This window comes from Schistocerca serialis, chromosome 7 (genome assembly GCF_023864345.2).
Source record: "Schistocerca serialis cubense isolate TAMUIC-IGC-003099 chromosome 7, iqSchSeri2.2, whole genome shotgun sequence".
Taxonomy (NCBI): domain Eukaryota; kingdom Metazoa; phylum Arthropoda; class Insecta; order Orthoptera; family Acrididae; genus Schistocerca; species Schistocerca serialis.
In genome coordinates this window covers 210,904,683-210,924,834 of record NC_064644.1, presented here as the reverse complement: position 1 = coordinate 210,924,834, position 20,152 = coordinate 210,904,683, and the positions used below count along the sequence as shown (strand labels likewise).

At 39.7% G+C, this 20,152-nt stretch overlaps 1 protein-coding gene across 1 annotated transcript in view; it reads left to right on the top strand.

The window, feature by feature from the left end:
* Window positions 1–20,152, top strand: part of LOC126412981 (protein mesh) — a 224,522-nt gene that overhangs the window by 165,496 nt on the left and 38,874 nt on the right. Inside the window, exons 16-18 of the mRNA XM_050082873.1 lie at window positions 7,729–7,864; window positions 19,373–19,514; window positions 19,907–20,058. Of these exons, the coding sequence (XP_049938830.1) occupies window positions 7,729–7,864; window positions 19,373–19,514; window positions 19,907–20,058 (430 nt within the window). The remainder of the gene's footprint in view (window positions 1–7,728; window positions 7,865–19,372; window positions 19,515–19,906; window positions 20,059–20,152) is intronic.

The following is a 20,152-nucleotide window of genomic DNA, read 5'->3' as shown; positions in this document are numbered from 1 at the left end:
AAGCATGCCATCAAATCCAGATACCCAGAATTTTTTATGGACAGTATCATTCTGTTGCAGGATAATGTCTGTCCACATGTTGCCCAGGTTGTCTCAGCTACGTTGCAGAAGGTTTGCTGGAAAGCCCTTTCACATTCTTCATATAGTCCCGATTTCTCATCAAGTGATTTCCACCTTTTTGGAGCACTTAAGAAAGACCTTCATGGCCAGGACATAGAGCTTCATGCCTGGATACAGTCACGGTTTTGTGGGCAACTGCAAACATTTTTCCATGTGGGCATTGACCATCTTATCTCACACTGGGATAAATGTATTAACTGTTAAACTAATTAATTTTGAAATAATAAGCAATTTACTTACTTTTTTTCTTTCTCTCATTTTCATGTGATTGCCCCTTATGTTTAAATTATCCTGCTCCAGTTTTCCCTCAGTTAGTGATTGACCCCCATAAAATGCTGTGTTCCAGATACACATGCTCATAAATTTTCTTCTCAGATTAAGGTTTATGTTTGATACTAGTAGAGGGTTTATTTTCTCTTTGAATACCCTCTTTGCTTGTGCTATTCCTCTTCTTATATCCTCTTTGCTTATTCTATCATACATTATTTTGTTTCCTAGATAACATAATTCCTTCACTTCATGACTTACGTGGTCCCTAATTTCTATGTTAAGTTTATTGTTACCTTTGTTTCTGCTACATATCATTACTTTTTTCTTTCTTTGTTTTTTTCACAGTTCCTTCACTCTATGGGTCCTTTAACCCTTCTTCATGTTCACTGTGGATAGCAGTGTTGTAAGTCAGCCTTGTTTCTGATATACTTTCACCCTCTGATTAACTGCCATCACTGATCATGTGCAGATTGAACAGCAGGAAGGAAAGACTGCAGCCTTATCTTACATCCTTTTTAATCTGAGCACTTCTGTATTGGTTTTCCATTCTTATTGTTATCTCTTGGTTCTTGTTGTTTTAAGTTATCCATCTTTCTCTGTGGATTATTCCTATTTTTCTGAGAATTTCAAACATGTTGCACCGTTTTACATTGTTGAACACTTTTGCTAGATTGACAAATCCCAAGAAAGTGTCTTAATTTTTCATAAGTTTTGCCTTCTTTGTCAAGTGCAATGTCAGAGCTGCCTCCTTTCCGCTATTACCTTCCTTAAAGCAAAACAAATCTATTAAATTGTGATCTGAGCCTACATCTGCTCCTGGGTATACCTTACAATCCAGTATCGATGTTCAGAACCACTAAATCTCCATGATATAATCCAGCTGGTATCTTTCTGTATCTCTGATCTTGTTCATTTGTTCAAAAATTTATTTGATGTTGCTACAAGGCATTCTAATCCCCAGTGATTATTAGACTTCCATTAACTTTTACATTCTGACTTACCAGTTCAGAACCCTCTTCATCTTCTGCTGGTGACATCAGCATGGAAACCTAAAGCATTGTGGTTGGTGTTTGTTTGCTGTTGACTCTGATGGGAATAACCCAATAACCCCTGTCATTAAATTGTTTCCAGTAACTCACTCCTCACCCTAGCTTCCTACTCATAACAAATCCTACTCCATTATGCCATTTTCTGCTGCTGTTGAAATTCTCCTGTAAGTATCCACCCAGAAATACTTAAGTTCTTTTCATTTCACTTCACTGAGTCCTAGTGTATCTAAATTGAGACTTTGCATTTCTATTTTCAGTTTTTCTAGCTCCCTTACCACATTCAGACTTCCGACACTTCACTTTATGACTTATAGAATGATATCATTTTTCGGCTTTTTCAGTCATTTTCCCGGCTCACCTTCCCCTTGGGAGTACCATCCCAGAGACTGTAATGGGGATTAATTCAATCATCTTGGCATGTATTCAAGTAAATGTCACACTATTGCGGATACATGTTATATTTTTTTAATATAAAGATTTCTGTTGCCTTCTGCATCCTCATGTTGTTGGCCATTGATGATTATTCCCACTGTAGGAGCAGTTTTCACTGCAAAGGCAGTATGGTGTTCCAAACCTGTATCTGCATCTCTGCTCCCTGTGAGAAGCCTGCTGATAAGAATGAGGGTGACTCCTTGTACTGGAAGTCTTCGTTCACCATCACAGATTATTTTTATTCAGTATCTTAGCTGTGGCTGAAACTGAACCCAGGACACAGGAAGTTTTAATTAGTAGAATGTCTAGGCCATCCGTTGACTGTAATTATGGTGCCTAAATAACAAATTAATAGGTTTTTAATATTTTTGTATTTTATTTTTTCTACTGCAACAATGACCAACAATTCTCTCTCACAATTTATAAGATACTATATTTGTTATTTACATAATTTGTTTCTTTGCACTTGTTCATTTTTCTCTGTTATAAAGTTCATATCTTCGTAAGCAAAAATTGAAAGGTTTTGTTGTGATAAAACTCAGTGCATAAAGTATTTTGGGCAGGTGCTAACTAAATCTCTAATTTTGGGTTGTGCTTAACTGTAAGGCTGTCCCTCGAGTGAATGTTATTCTAGTTGAGAGAGTATTTATGTTGTTATTTGAATTAAATGTTTTCACAATATTTAAAAATGCCTCCCTGTTTACACTTTCAGTAAGAAAGTCAGTGTTAAGTTCCCTACATGTAACATTTAGTTACTAGCCCCATAGGTTTTGTGGGAGAACTTCCGTGAAGTTTGGAAGGTAAGAGGTGAGGTACTGGCAGAAGGAAAGCTGTGAGGATGGGTTCTAAATAGTCCTTCGGTAGCTCAGTTGTTAGAGCACTTGCCCCTTACAGACAAAGGTCCTGCTTTCGAATCCCAGTCAGGTGCACAATTTTAATCTGCCAAGGAGTTTCAGATTTGCTATCTCCCATTTGGATCACACACATAATCTTACATTTAGTTCAACTTGCTCAAACAGGCAAGCTATTCAGTGTACAAATATGGCATTGGTATCTATGTGCTCTGAAAATGTTGCACTGTGTTTTCATTTTAATTTTATTTGCAGCAACAACTTATTAAGTCAGTATACTGGCAGTTTACAAACATGTATATTGTGATGTTACTGAATTTTTGACATGTGAGAAACTGTTTTGTGTACGTTAGGTGAAAACCTTGTTAAGAATACACTTTCAACCTTTCCAACCAGAACTCAGTCAGAGTTTTCTAACATGAAATAATTTCAGTTAACTTTGCTCGTCAAGTACTAAGTGGTTGCTCGTAAGGTTTCACTGTGAGAAATAGGTCACTAGGTTTATAAATAACCTGTTATTACCTTTTTAATCTGTGTGCTTATTTCTAACATAACAAAAACTGACGAATCAATTTTTGAAAATATAGTGTAATTAAATATATAAAAACTATGGAAATGTGTAAGCTTTTGGAGCCAGTAGCTCCTTCTTTTGGTAGAAGTGTTGAAGGGAAAGGATGAAGGAGGAAATAGGGAGAGTTACAAAAAAGTTGCCCAGAACCTGTGTCAAGAGAGACATAACTGGACATGATGGGAAGGAAAGGCTGATTGGTAGTGCCTCCACTGGATGAGATTTGAAAACTTGAGACCTTTTTTTTTTTTTTCTTTACAAAAAAAAAAAAAAAAAAAAAAAAAAACATTGTGCAAGAGTGAATAAGAGCAGTAAGCTGAGTGCATTATACATAGATGGGGCGGGCATAGGTGGATAAACAAGTCAGAAAATAAAATATTGTAGAAAAACAAAAAGTAGTAAAGAAAAAGAATGTGATTCTTCAACTTCTCTCAGCATATTTCTTGCTTGAACAGTTCACAGGTGTACTGCCGGTCCATAGTGTCCAACGGGCGCAGTATTTTGGCAATCACGCATGTCGCCATCACCAGGTGCGGTGACGAACTGAGCTCCTGAGGGCGGGCGGCCGTCGTAAATCCCCAATCCCCTTCCCCCTCGAGGCGTTCTCTCCGCGGCCCACACCTGCGGCCGTGCATCGGCGGTCACTGAGAGGCTGGCGTCAGCGTCTGTGGTGGCGTCGGTGTAACTGCCTCGTCTACCCTGGTCACTTGTTCATTTTCTTTGCTGAGCCTCTTTTTAATTAAACTCAGTGCTGGTTCCCATGCCTTGCTGTGGTTATAGCCGCAATGTCTGTTGATGAGTCCATCCCTGGTACGAATTTCGATAGCCTCTCTAATGACGCTGTTCCAGCATTTAGATGTCTGTGCCAAGACCCTGGTATGCTGGTAGTCCATTTCGTGATTTTCGGACAAACAGTGCTCTGCAACTGCCGACTCGTTGGGGTACATAAGTCGAGTATGCCTCTGATGTTCTCGGCAACGATCTTCGATGGTGTGCACTGTCTGTCCAATGTAAGTTTTCCCACACTCACTGGGAAACTGGTATATGCCAGCCTTCCACAAATCGAGATCGTCTTTGACACTTCCCAATAATGCTCGTGTTTTATTGGGCAAATATTGAGAAAACACCGAGTAGGAACTGTCTTTTGTCCGAAAATCACGAAATGGACTACCAACATACCATGGTCCTGGCACAGACATCTAAATACTGGGATACCATTGTTAGACAGGCTATCGAAATTCGTACCTGGGACGGACTCATCAACAGAGATTGCTGCTATAACCTCAGCAAGGCATGGGAACCAGCACTGCATCTAATTAAAAAGAGGCTCAGCAAAGAAAATGAACAAGTAACCAGGGCGGACGAGGAAGTTACACCGATGCCACCACAGAGGCCAACGCCAGCCTCTCAGTGACCGCCGACACGTGGCCACCGGCACGGACCGTGGAGAGGACACCTCGCGGGGGAAGGGGATTTAGGACGGCCGCCCACCCTCAGGAGCTCAGTTCATCAGCACACCTGACGATGGTGACTTGTCTGATCGCCGAAATATTGTGCCCGTTGGACACTATGGACCGGCAGTACACCCGTGGACTGTTCGAGCAAGAAAAGGAATAGTTGTTGAAAAGAAATACAGTAATTTTCCTTCATCCCTCTTCCGTTTCCTTCAACCCTTCTGCCAGAGGAAGGAGCCACTGGCTCTGAAAGCTTGTCCGTTTCCGTATCTTTTATATGTGTCTTCTCCTGCAACCAAATGGTGAGTAGATTCTTTATCTACCCATATTTTATTATATTTCCAACACTGATTTTTTTCTTTGATATATTAGCCTTTTGTGGCAATCATTTCTTCTTATTTAATCCCCTTATCATTCTTATGTGTATTTCAAATTGACATCTGTTTTCAACCTTTTATGCTACTTTCTTCATTTATTTATCTAGACTACCTATTATTAACTATGTTGCCTACATATATTTCTTAGTAAGAATTTCCGCACACTTAGTCAGATCCCTTGTTAATTACAAATTTTCATGTAACAAACAATGGAAACTCCAGGTAGGAATATCAACAATGTGGGAAACGGCAGATTGCTACTTACCGTAAAGAAGACATGTTAAGTTGCAGACAGGCACAATTAATAGACTCTCACATATAACACTTTGTGTATGGTTCACTATACACTTCAGGACCTTCTTCAGATTGTCTTTCACTGATTTACTTGTGAAATTAACACCATTTCTCCTTCTCGTGTCTTACCTTGCTTCTATGCAATTCACATTTTTTGTGTGTTTGTTTTTTGCCAAACTGTGATGAATGCAGATCTTCTTTTATTGATTTAGTTGTGGAATTAACCCATTTTTCCTTCATGCCACTTATCTTGCTTCTGTGCAGTTCTTTAAAATTTTTTGTGGGTTTGTTTTTCGCCAAACTACACTGAACGACTGTTACTGCCATCTCCTGCATTACTTTATTTTTCCAATATAGCAGATTCCATTTTCTCTAATGACTTGCCTCCTCAGTTTACCCTGTCTAGAAGCTTTTGTCATTTTCACTTCTGTTTAACGAGCTTTCTCAACCATGATTTATTCTTGTAATATTTTCCTATCATATTTTCCAGTTTTCTCATGAGAAACTCTCAGCTCTTCTCACCCCCTCATTACTTTGTCTTATTTATTGCATGTTCTCATGATTTTCTTTGAACTGTTCTACATTTTGTTCAGTTTGCCCTATCTTTTTCCTTCCTTGTCTTCCTCTTTTTCTAATTTTTCCACTCTGCTTCTAATACTTCAGACTTTTCTCATAGGCAATAAGAATCCTATCACATATTATGTTTGGTCCTTTCAACAACATGCTTTTGCACTGTCTAAACTAAGGTCTCACATTCTGTTTCTTGAAACCTGCTTGTCTCTGGAAGTTACCCCCCAAAAGCCTAACATCAAAAACCCTCTTTCTAGATGTGATTCAACTCTTCAACAGCCCATTTTACAGTTTGAAATACAGCAATCTCTTGCACCTACCTAACAAATCTGTGAATAAATATCTCGTCCGCCAATTGCCACTCCAACCGACTTCTCTCCTTCCATAAAATCGTGCAGTTATCTTCCCCTCACGTTTCCTTGGATTGTATCATCTGCCAAGCCAACAGCAAACTGCAACAACAGACTTCATCTCAAAAAGCTATTACTACCTTCTCCTAAACTACCTCAAAATTGATGTTTTCATTCCTGTACAGCTCCAACTCCCAAATGAACCACACCAGTATCCACTATTCCTCTCCTACACACCGAGCTTGCCCAACTCCCAGCGCATTATACATTTTGATGGAAAGTATTGCCATTGTTCCTGTACCTGTATCATCTGTCCAGCCCTGCTTGACAACTTGATGAGAATAGACCAACATTTTATCAAGTCACACTACTTCTTCAATATTCAGGCCATAGAACTGCCTTAAAAATCAGCATTGCCCTACAGCCACATATTCCCTCTTGATAACACCTGACAGCCACAGAAATGCCCACAGTGTTATCCTAGGTAGTGCAAAACTGTGAATAATAATGTATGTTTGCCCTGAAAGAGACCTTATTCTTTAAGAGCAACCTATAACTTGCCAAGTGTAGGATGTTCCTTTCTATGAGAATAATCATAAAATGACACAAATCACTTCTTCAGCATATCAATCTATATTGGTAATTCACTTACTCCTACAATGATTCCTTCCCAGAGTTTCAAGCTTTTATGTTTTTCCAGATCCATTATCTTTTGTGAATATTTCCTTACCAAGCTCCATAAAAATATTTTTGTTTATATTCAAAGCTGCTGCAGCCGCTTCGAGTACCTTGTTAATGGAGAGCAGCCAGCCACCACTGAGTTTTCACTCTGAAAATAGTCAAGTAACATGCAAAATATTTCTCTTGACTGACCTTGTACGAGAATCCCGTGCCCAAGAGAATGACATCAAACTTTTCCACTCATTACTTTCCTTCTGACATCATTTAGTACTACACTAGATAACAACAAAACAAATAAGATAATAAATCATGGAACCATATAAATGAAAAAAAAACCTCAGGTTGTGGGACACCTGGCGGCCTCAAACTAAAACATAGTGCAAGTGAGAAGTGTTGTGATGGTGGGGGTAAAAGTTTGCTGTGGCTGTAGGTGCTGTGAGATTGGCATAATGTATGCTATACTTCCCACATGGGCTTTCCCCCTACTACTTCCATCATAGTAGTCAACTCTGAAGTACTTTTGAACAGGCTATAATATCCATGATTGCCTTTATTATCTTCTGACTTTTCCATTTATGTACTGCAGCAACCATGTGGCATGTACAAATTGTTTCTAACTTTATATAAATATTTTGAACTGTATGAGAAATTGTCATTAGCTGCTTCACATTAATTTAAATATTTCAATAAGTTATTGATTTTATGATTGCAGAATCAGACCCGTGGGCTTCTGGGAAATTGGAGTTTTGATGTAGAAGATGAATTCACATTGCCTGATGGCTTGGTTGTAAATCCAAGCACAAATATCAATAACTTTGAAAGGGTGCACAAGGACTTTGGAATCAAATGTGAGTTTCCACAATATTTTACTAGCTATGTGAGTAGATGTGACTACTGTATAAATAAACAAACACACACACACACACACACACACACACACACACACACACAAAATAAGGATGTACAGCTTGACTGTACAATGAAATTACATATGCACAGTAATTCTGCTAAATGTGGACAAACTGCAGGTAATGATCCCACAGTGGAGAAGGAGCAAAGAAGGTAATTTGGATGTACAGCCAGAAATGTATGCCGTTTATTATACAGTATGTTTAATAGACTCATCATGCCTGTAAATTACAATGAAGTGCATGATGTGCTGTGATGAGACCAGATCTAGACAAGGTATATGAAGTAGTCTCCATGGGGCTCTAAGCTTGTGTGACCACAACCTGCACACTTTCAGATGTGCCATCCTGCACCAGAATGACATCACAGGCAGCATCAATGCCTAATTCCAGTGTCTGCACACTGGGATGTGTTCCACAATAACGACTTCTTTCAAGTGCCCTGATGGGTAGAAACCTAAAGGGTTGAGGTGCGGGCACTTCGTGGGGCCAGGTGACTGGACCATCTCATGGTCGTTTGAGAAGCGTTACTTTCAAAGTAAATTTCCTTCCTAAATTACTTAAGTCACAGACCATTTGACGATCATTTAAAATTTAACACCTGGAGTACCAACCACTTAAAAACTTTCGGGCCCAGAAAACCAGCCATTTATGCCACTATTTAAAATTTTACTGGCACATTTGTGTTTGATGTATCTTAAAGGGTAACACAGGCTGAGAAAGACCATCATTATATTATTTTCTGTATGTATATAAATTTAAACCATTAACTTTTCCTATTTGTTTGCTTCTGCTGACTACATCAAGTGTGCTATGCTTTGAATATCTGATGTCATTGGCTAGCAAGATAACATGATATTAGTTATGATTGGGTGCCAAAGTGCATTGCAATCTTGATTTCAGTGCTTCAGAAGCTACTGTGCTTTATTTGGTGGAATTTGCATTTATATTTTTGCAATACAAAAATGTCCCGTGTACATATTGCTGTGTATCAAAGATCTTTCAAAATTGTGTTATTTTTTGCTGGGTTCCATTTCCTAAAGCACCAGAAAGTTCTAAAACCTTTACAATTAAAAGAACAAATAAATTTTACAGCTCCAAGGGTAAGAACTCACAACAGAAAAAATGTGCTTTCACCTAGGGTATAATATGAGGGTTGCCCAGAAAGTAATGCACCACATTTTTTTCTCAGCGGAAAACAATGCTACAAATGCAAAAAGTTACATATGTATTATTTGAAGTCTCCTGAGTGTGTACAGCAGTTTCCATCACTTCCAACAGATAGCTTAGCTGCAGGACAGTTTTAAAATAGTCTCTGCAGGTGATATATGTTGCAAGCAACATGCCGTCATTGAATTTCTCACTGCAGAGAAAGAAACTGTGGGGGATATTCACAAACACTTGTGCAAAGTCTGTGGAGCATCTGCTGTTGACAGAAGTACAGTTAGTCACTGGGCACAGAGAGTGAGATCATTAGAAGGTGGTTTGGCAGAGCTCCACGATTTGTAGCGGTCAGGGAGATCATCTGTGGCTGTCACAACTGACACAGCCCCCTCGGACTTCCACTTGTTTGGGCCACTAAAGGATGCCATTCATGGAAGACATTTTGAGGATGATGAGGAGGTGATTCACACAGTGAAGCACTGACTCAGCTACCAGGACAAGGATTGGTACCGACAGGGAATACAGGCTCTTGTTTCGCACTGGAGATAGGCCATAGTACAGGATGGAGATTACATGAAAAAATGGGGTGTGTAGACAAAATACCATTCCTTTTTGTGTGTAATTCTCATTATGTTCAATAAAGAATTGTTGAAGAAAAAAATGTGATGCAGTACTTTCTGGGCAACCCTCATATAGTTTTACTTGGGTTAGTCACTGGACACAGAGGGTGAGATCATCAGTAGGGGGTTCAGCAGAGCTCCACAATTTGTAGCAGTCAGGGAGATCACATGGGGTACAGTTTATTTTTAACTGAGAAATCCAGGAAAAATCTAGGAATTTTTTTCCTTGTCCATATACAAAACCTGCAACAAAGCTTGGAAGTGGTGTAGATTGTGGCACTTGTCATGGAGAAAGATCCATCCATACAACCGTTTGGCTTACCCTGTGCTAGCAGGCCAAGTGCCTGGTGCTGATGCTGCCATCATATACTATAGTGTTCAACACCTGTTCCTCCAGGACCTGTGTATTTACTGGGCTTATTCACCTTTCATGGTTACCCATTCCTGTAAACATGCCAGCTTCACACAAATGATGAAACACTGTTGCCAGAAGTTTATTGTGCAGTTGCTATCGGCAAGGATGCATCTCGTAATCCAGCTGTAGTGCCATGCACTGATTGCCATTTGCCTGTTTGTATGTAAGGAGCATGTTGGCTTGTCTCTGGTTGGTATACCAGACCATCATCTCTTGACACTGGACTACACGACACATGTTCACATCGGAATGAGTCAGCAACAACAGTGAAGCAGATATCTCTAATACTGATGTGTGAGTGCGCTACTATCGTGGACAAAATTACTGTCCTCATGAGTATGGAGCACAAACATTAGTATAGACAGAACATTCACACTTGCAAGGTGTGCGCTCCTGTGTGCTTTCGGTCACTGAGTATGAGTACCTCCGTTGGAACACATTTCCAGCCATTTGTCCATGTGAAATTTTTTGCTCCTTGTCCTCTCAGGAATTGTTTCCTGCAGTTTGTCCCCATTTAGCAAAATCATCCCAGAATGCATCCCCAATATTTGTGCTTTCAAGCACCCATGGAACTGCCTCATCGTAAGTGGCGTATCATAGCTGACTACCCCGTCTTAAGTGGCGTTTCATAGTTGATCAGCTTTTGTCTTGCACCCTTCTGCTACACTACAAAGTGTTGTAACCTGACTGTTTCAAGAAACCACAACATAATCCATGACAACATTAATGCTATTGATTTATGCAATCTCTTTACCTATGAGACTCATAAACAGTACAGATGGAAGTGTAGGGTCAGGAGATATACAGAACGTTTCTCAACATGGAGCCCTAGTGTCAATAAGTTCCTAAAATCTTCTACTTGTATGTCCATGACTTCAGTTTTGCATCATATTCGTTTTATAGCTCTACAAACTCTCTGGACTGAATGGATTATGTTTGCAGCAGAATTTCAAAGTAAATAAAGTCTTTTCATTCATTTAATAATATCACACAGCTTATAGAAATGTTAACTGTTAAGATGCTGCATAAATGATAAACTCACAAATCAGGCAGTATAGCTAGGTAAACTGATATGTAATATTTATCTGTACAAAACAGAATTTCATTATACCCATTCTGGATAGTGGCAATGGCCTTGCCGCAGTGGATCCACCAGTTCCCATGAGATCACCGAAGTTAAGCGCTGTCGGGTGTGGCCGGCACTTGGATGGGTGACCATCCAGCTGCCATGTGCAGCTGCCATGTGCCGTTGCCATTTTTCGTGATGCACTCAGCCTCGTGATGCCAATTGAGGAGCTACTCAACCGAATAGTAGCGGCTCCGGTCAAAGAAAACCATCATAACAACCGGGAGAGCAGTGTGCTGACCACACGCCCCTCCTATCCGCATCCTCCCTGAGGATGACACGGTAGTCGGATGGTCCCAATGGGCCACTTGCGGCCTGAAGACGGAGTGCTCTTCTGGATAGTGAACTACGACTGTGATTTAAATTGTTGACTTATTTAAGTATACTGTAATATGCAACCAGTCACTTTTTTGATATACACTCCTGGAAATGGAAAAAAGAACACATTGACACCGGTGTGTCAGACCCACCATACTTGCTCCGGACACTGCGAGAGGGCTGTACAAGCAATGATCACACGCACGGCACAGCGGACACACCAGGAACCGCGGTGTTGGCCGTTGAATGGCGCTAGCTGCGCAGCATTTGTGCACCGCCGCCATCAGTGTCAGCCAGTTTGCCATGGCATACGGAGCTCCATCGCAGTCTTTAACACTGGTAGCATGCCGCGACAGCGTGGACGTGAACCGTATGTGCAGTTGACGGACTTTGAGCGAGGGCGTATAGTGGGCATGCGGGAGGCCGGGTGGACGTACCGCCGAACTGCTCAACACGTGGGGCGTGAGGTCTCCACAGTACATCAATGTTGTCGCCAGTGGTCGGCGGAAGGTGCACGTGCCCGTCGACCTGGGACCGGACCGCAGCGACGCACGGATGCACGCCAAGACCGTAGGATCCTACGCAGTGCCGTAGGGGACCGCACCGCCACTTCCCAGCAAATTAGGGACACTGTTGCTCCTGGGGTATCGGCGAGGACCATTCGCAACCGTCTCCATGAAGCTGGGCTATGATCCCGCACACCGTTAGGCCATCTTCCGCTCACGCCCCAACATCGTGCAGCCCGCCTCCAGTGGTGTCGCGACAGGCGTGAATGGAGGGATGAATGGAGATGTGTCGTCTTCAGCGATGAGAGTCGCTTCTGCCTTGGTGCCAATGATGGTCGTATGCGTGTTTGGCGCCGTGCAGGTGAGTGCCACAATCAGGACTGCATACGACCGAGCCACACAGGGCCAACACCCGGCATCATGGTGTGGGGAGCGATCTCCTACACTGGCCGTACACCACTGGTGATCGTCGAGGGGACACTGAATAGTGCACGGTACATCCAAACCGTCATCGAACCCATCGTTCTACCATTCCTAGACCGGCAAGGGAACTTGCTGTTCCAACAGGACAATGCACGTCCGCATGTATCCCGTGCCACCCAATGTGCTCTAGAAGGTGTAAGTCAACTACCCTGGCCAGCAAGATCTCCGGATCTGTCCCCCATTGAGCATGTTTGGGACTGGATGAAGCGTCGTCTCACGCGGTCTGCACGTCCAGCACGAACGCTGGTCCAACTGAGGCGCCAGGTGGAAATGGCATGGCAAGCCGTTCCACAGGACTACATCCAGCATCTCTACGATCGTCTCCATGGGAGAATAGCAGCCTGCATTGCTGCGAAAGGTGGATATACACTGTACTAGTGCCGACATTGTGCATGCTCTGTTGCCTGTGTCTATGTGCCTGTGGTTCTGTCAGTGTGATCATGTGATGTATTTGACCCCAGGAATGTGTCAATAAAGTTTCCCCTTCCTGGGACAATGAATTCACGGTGTTCTTATTTCAATTTCCAGGAGTGTAATTCTCACTTCTCTAATCATTTGTCAGGGGATTGTCAAAATAGCTCAGTACATTACAGTAAGTAGGAACTGCTAATATTAACAGAATTAATACACTGTCAGAATGAAACATAATTATGCATTTTTAACAAATTTATCATGCTGTAAATACTTAATCTTGACTGTTGTGACCAAGTGCTGTCAATACTGAAATCTAATGGACATTTTTACTTAAGCTGGTCTAACAGTCCCTGTTAAGATATTCATCTTCAGTGCAGAAGGAACTGCCTACCAAAAAGTCTTTCAGATTTTGTTTAAACTGCAGTTTATTTGAAACCAAGTCTTTAATGGTTGCTGGCAATTTATTAAGAATGTGTGTTCCTGCATATTGGACCCCTTTTTGGACCAAGATAAGTGATTTTAATTTTTGATGTAGATGGTTCTTATTCCTAGTGCTGCTACTATGTATTGAGCTATTGGCTGGAAATAGAGACATATTATTTGCAACAAATTTCATTGAAGAATAAATATCTGAGGAGCAGTGGTTAGAATATCCTGTTCCTTGAACAGGTTTCTATATGATGTTTTTGAATGTTATTACACACTTTTGTACTCTAAAAGCTTTTGCTTGGTTTGACAAGTTATCCAAGAATATGAGCCCATATGACATAATACAATGAAAGTAAGCAAAGTACACAAGGTTTTTTTTGTATTTATTTCTCCTACATCTGACATCATTAACATTGCAAATGCAGACTTGTTGTGCTTCAGCAATTCTGTGGAATGCCGTACCCAACTGAATTTATTATCAAGCTGTAATCCCAGAAATTTAACACTGTTAACCTAATGTATGCGCAGATCTTCGTATGTTATACACATGCTGAAAGGAAATCCCTTACAAGTTCTGAACTGTATATGGTGGGTCTTCTTGAAGTTTAAAGACAGTGAATTAGCTTTACAATTTATTAATGTCAATGAAAATTTGACAAACAATCATTTCTAAATCTGTGCCTGACTTTCTGTTTATTGCAATATTTGTATCATCTGTAAACAAAACAAACTTTTTATCTGGCAATGTAACAAACAAGAGGTCATTACTGTACACAAGAAAAAGCAACAGAGTCAAGATGGAATCTTGAGGAACACCATATGTAATTAATTCCCAGTCAGATGAGGACTTGTTGCTTACTCCACAGGTATTTTGCAATGGCACACTTTATTTCCTGTTAGTTAGCACTGCTGGTACCACCATAATATTTTGATTTTTGTAAGAAAATGTTGTGATTCACAAAATCAAGGGTTTTGACAGGTCACAGAAAATGCCAGTTGCCTCTAATTTGTTATCAAATGAATGAAATACACTCTCACTGGATGTGTAAACAGTCTTTTCTGTATCAGAACCTGAAGACCTTTTCAAATATTAATGAAACAGCCAGCAAAAGTGTAATTGATTGATGGTTTGACAGTATCTCTTTATCCCCCTTCTCATAAAGATAATTAACTTCAGCATATTTTAGACAGTCTGGAACTGTTCTGCTGATAAGAGACTGGTTACACAAATAACTTAAGATAGAACTCAACTCACACAAACATTCTTTGATTAACTTCATTGGGATGTTGTCATAACCACTAGATTTTAATAGTTTTATGATGGATACTACTTCTTGGGAACAGTGTCATTTCCATTTTACTGAAGTTATTTTTAGAGACTGGTCTCTCATATTCAATTGCACTGTTTCCTGGACCTGATAAGCCTAATCTGCCAGTAACAGAAACAAAGTACTTGTTTGAGAGGTTTGCAATACTACATGCACTTGTTAACAATTCCTCATTCATTTTTAGAGCTACCTGTTCCTCTTCCTCTCTGGCTCCATCTGTCTCTATCTTCACTGTATCCCGTATACGAGGGTTGGAACTTAAATAATGGCAACTATTTATTCACAACTGATACAAAAGAGTTATATGTTGGCACCTGTTACTGTCCTTCAAAGTAGTCACCAACATTGTGTAGAACTCGCTGCAAGCGATGTGGAAGGCGTAGTATATCGTTTGCAGAGCCTGTTCTGTTGATGGCGCAAATGGAGCGGTCTACTGCCTGTCGAATCTCGGGAACAATTCTGAAGTGAATGCCATGAAGTAGTTCCTCCATCTTTGGAATCAAATCAAAATCACAAGGACTTACGTCTGGGGAGCATGGTGGATGGTACAGTACTTCCCAGTCCCATTGACCAAACAGAGCAGCCACAGCTTGCACTGTATGCACCTGCGCATTGCCATGCGAAATGATGGGTAGCAGAAAGTGTTGCCAGTTCTTTCACAAAGCTGGTCACAGGTGATGCTCCAATAATGAACAGTAACACTGTGCATTGACGGTCTGCTGTGGAGGAATGTAATGCATTAGGATAACACCATCACAGTCTTACATGAGAATCACCATAACTTTCACCATATTGGGTCTCTGACGCAGTTTTGACTGCCACGGCGACCCATAATGATGCCATTCATTGGATTGCCGTTTCAGTTTTGGCTCTTATGATGTGGCCCATGTCTCATCTAGTGTTATGATATGGCATAAGAAAGCCTCCCCTTTGTGCTCATAGCACTCCAAGTGCATCTGAGCAGTGTCATAACACATCCATTTCTGCATTTCCGTCAAGTCATGCAGAACCCATCGTGATGCAGTTTTTCACATGCCCAGGCATTCCTTCAGGATGCAAAGCACAGTCGTATGCGCTGATCCGGTTTTGTGGCTGAACTCACGAATTGTATGGCATCGATCACTGTCCACTAGCACAGCAACATCATGCGCTTCTTCAGAGACACTAGGACAACCTGCCCGATGCATGTCTGCCACAGTTTGCCGACCTTTGTTGAAGGCTTTTACCCAACGTGCCACTGTTCTGTACGGCAATGCCGACTCCTCGCATGCCTCTTGAAGACCTTGATGACACTGTCATGCTGTACGACCTCTGGCACATTCAATCTCACTCCAACTCCATTGTTCCTGTTTTGAAAACATAGTGACACTGTCACATTAGACAGTTTGCTCACAAGTGACTGCATTTCCCTCGATTGTGTGCACGCCGGTGACATGGGCCGGGCGAATCCATTTGCTCGGCGGTATGTCAACAACTTACTTAAACCCCTTACAAAGATTTAAAGGCATTTTAGAAACTAGTAAAAAGTGAGAATTTTACACAGTTGATGAATTCAAAAAGAGAGCTTTTTCAAGACTTATGCTTTGAGTAGCTTTACTTATACCTAACAATCATACAATTAGAATTTTGCTTTTATATACCTATCAATAAATATACTAGTATCATTGCTTTAAGTAGACATAAGTAATTGTAAATGTATGTAATTAATGTATAGTTGTAGAGGAGCAGTGTCATAAAGCATTTTCACGATTCTTGCAGTCCCATCTGGGTAATGGAATACAACCATGGGGTACTCTTGAGGTTCAAAAACAGTGTTTAAATGTCAAAAGAGGGTTATAACGTGTACTGCAGGTCTTACCCTTATGAATCATGTTGAGATTATTTCAGCCTGTATATCTATAACTAGCTTCTCTTTGTTAGAGACCATCTAAATAAGTAAGGTTAATAAAGATTTAGATGCAAAATACAAATTAAAATACATAAGCTTGACTTACATGGAAGGCACTGTGAAAAAAAAAAAAAAAAAAAAAACTGCAGGGTTAAAATAAGCTTCAAAATTAAGAATTCATTGCTTAACATGCTGTCATGTAGCATTGATTGCATAGGAATATTATGAGAAGGAAATTTGCTACTCACCATCTAGTGGAGACGTGTGTGTGATTTGCAGTTGCATTTGCGTGAGTGTGTGTGTGTGCGTGTGTGTCTGTGTGTGTGCATATGTCTGTCTATTGTTGACAAAGGCCTTAACGGCTGAAAGCTGTAGTTGTGAGAGTCTTTTAGTTGTTCTTATCTGCGACTCAGCATCTCCGCTATATGGTGAGTTGCAACTTTCCTTCTCATAATATTGTTACAGTCCATCTTGGATTTATCACTGTTTGATTACATAGGAAGATCTTCAAATTTTGGTACTTACAAAATTTCATGTAATGCAAACAGGGCACAACTTTTCGAGAAGGTTTAAAGGGCATGCTAAAGTGGCAACTAAAGAAAAATCTACATTCGATAATTATCTCATTCAAAATAAGCATATGATACAACACATAGGGAACAATCTTGAAATTTTGCATATTTCCCATAAGGGCCTGTAGGTGAACAACTTGGAGGAAGAGGAAATCTACTACAGTTAAATGAAGATAAGACTGGATAAGTAACTCAATAATCAAACAGAGCTTATGGAAAAGCAATTCCTAGAATTGTTTACTAAATGGTTATAAGGTTACCTCAACAGGTTGTTTACTAGATACACTTGTGATCCACAATTTACTAGTCTTGTGTTTCTGCATTGCAGAATATTAAAAATAGTGATTTGATGGTTTACAATTTATCTTTATTGTTAAATGAAGCAGATTAAGAACAGATATTAAATCCTGAACCCCATGTAAGTGCAGTAGAAAAATAATAAATAATGATAAATTGTGTTGTGGGAGTGTAACAGGATGAATGATCAGGAAGTTCCTGCACTTCTATTGCCACTAATTGTGTTTTTTGTAGACTGCCAAAAATCTTCCATTCAGGAATTAACTGGTGTTTGTACACTGTGCCGCACCAAGTGGAGCCATCTATCACACCTCCACAAAATATCTTGGAAGGTAGGTGTGTCTGATCTGATGAAATAGGACTGATCATTTTCAAATCTAGAACAGTAATCTGCTGTAATGCAAAGTATTTCGACCATTAACAGTAAAGACAATGAAATTGACTTTGTCAAATACATATTGACAGCATTTTCAGTTTGGGCAGGCTCTTCAGTATGGTAGACAGTTCCAGCTGTTTAGTTTTTTTGATAATAGCTAATTCAACAACTGCAAATAAGTACTCTCATAATAAACTGAAAATAACTGAACTACCTAAACTCGAACTCAGTGAAGCTATTTTGTCGACTCACATAAGAAAACCGGACAGGAAATGCTGGGGAGGTGTAAACTAAAAAGCAAGCACCACTCATGGTAGGGGAAGTTACATTTCCTGGAAGAACACTACCACTGCTGTGCAGGATGACTAAGAATCAATTTCTCTTTTAACATTGTAGAACAATATGGAGAGATTTACCTATACTCTGTCCATATGTGTTTCTTGAGTTAATATTGTTAGTAACTCATACCTGTATTCTATCTAATGTTAATGCACTTTATGGAAAATAACCATCCCTGTGTGTGTCTGTGCATTGATGCCTAAGATGTGCTCAGAAAGGACAGTATGACTGTGTGAAACACCCTGCAGTTGCTTTTTGTGATGTAGTGTGTCAGAGATAATGGGAGGTCACTTACTTACTCTCCAGTTTGCAGGGCAATGAAGGAAGGAGGCACACAACCACAATCTGGCAACCCACCTTCCCTCCCGCCTCCACCCTGTTACACCCCTATAACACAATTTATCTGTAATATGGCTTTACTACACTTACATGTGGTACTCACATGTAACATTTGTTCTTACCCCATTTAATTTAACAATAAACATTAGTCTTATATCTGTGATTTTTCCATTCCTTGCAACATGGAAACTATTAGCTCTAAAGAAAAAAATGAATAGGATCTTTTGTGTAGGAAATTTAATCTAGTTCAAATTTTTACTAGAAAACATTTTTATTAGAAGCTGCAGTTTTCAAATTATTCAAGGAACACATAAAAAAGTGACCTTTATATAGCCCACCCCAGCGCTCACACTTCACTGGTCAGGATTTTCAGTATGTTGTTTATGATACTTATGCCATTACACAAATCTTTTCCTCTAATTTTCCTTCATTGACTGGAATAAAATGACATACATTACTTATGTGAATCAGCTATAAATAAACAACAAACTGTAGTATATAACCATATGATATGATGTGTGTCTATTTTATTATTGTCATTTACCTGAGTGTTTCATTATTTATTGTCTATGTGATACATTTAATTATGCAGTAAATTGATCTTGTGAGTGATATATTTATAATTATTTATTTTTATTCTCATCTACATAATTACACAGTGTATCTATCGTGTATTATTTCCTTGTCTTATTGATGATTACCCCATTATTTTGTTTGATGCCACCAGTTGCACATAAAAATGCTCAAAGATGACTGAAGCGTTTGTATTTGTACAACAGAAAAGATGATTACTTACCACACAATAATAAAATGAATTTTTTTTCTAAATTTCAGGGATACTGGGAGATACTGTGAAAGAGGGAGTAGGAGGGTCCTTATTTGTGAATGAGTACTCTCGAAGTTCCAGCTATTATGCAAATGAGTCATTTGTTCCTGAGTATCGTACAGATTTGTTGGAAATTATTCCTAGTAACAGGTTTGTGAAGAAAGGCCTATTGGTGTTTAATTTTTACACTGTTACAATAAAATGAGAGTTCCAACTTTAAAATATCACAGGGTCCCAAAGTCTGAAATACAAAATAAGCAGGTCATCTGCGAGGGACAAGCAGTAGCATCACTGTGATTTTTTGTGTTATTACGTATGATTATCATATAATAATGCTGCTTACAATCTAACAATCTTCTGAGGCTACAAATAATTTTTTTTGTAAAATGAATTTTTCTTTAGTGCATTAATGGGAAAACTCGGAAGCAATAGAACATGTATAAGAGGGCAAATTATTATTAGCCAACAGAAATTTAGTGAGTAGTGATATATCCTTAGATGAAGATGTGTTCTGCTTATTTTTTAACTTACTCTGTTAACAGGTCAAAAGATAGGACTGATGCTGAGTTCTACTGCAAAGATTCATATCAGTGCAAGTATGACTACGCAATGACTGTCAATAGGGATGTTGCTGAATTCACAAAGAACTATTATGCAAGTTACACAGAAATCAGAGAAATTACGGAGGCAAAAGGTAAAAATACTGGTTAATATTCTGTCTTAAAATAACTGATAATTAATCTTATTTATTTTGTTCATTTCTGTTTATAAGCTCCACTTTGAAATTT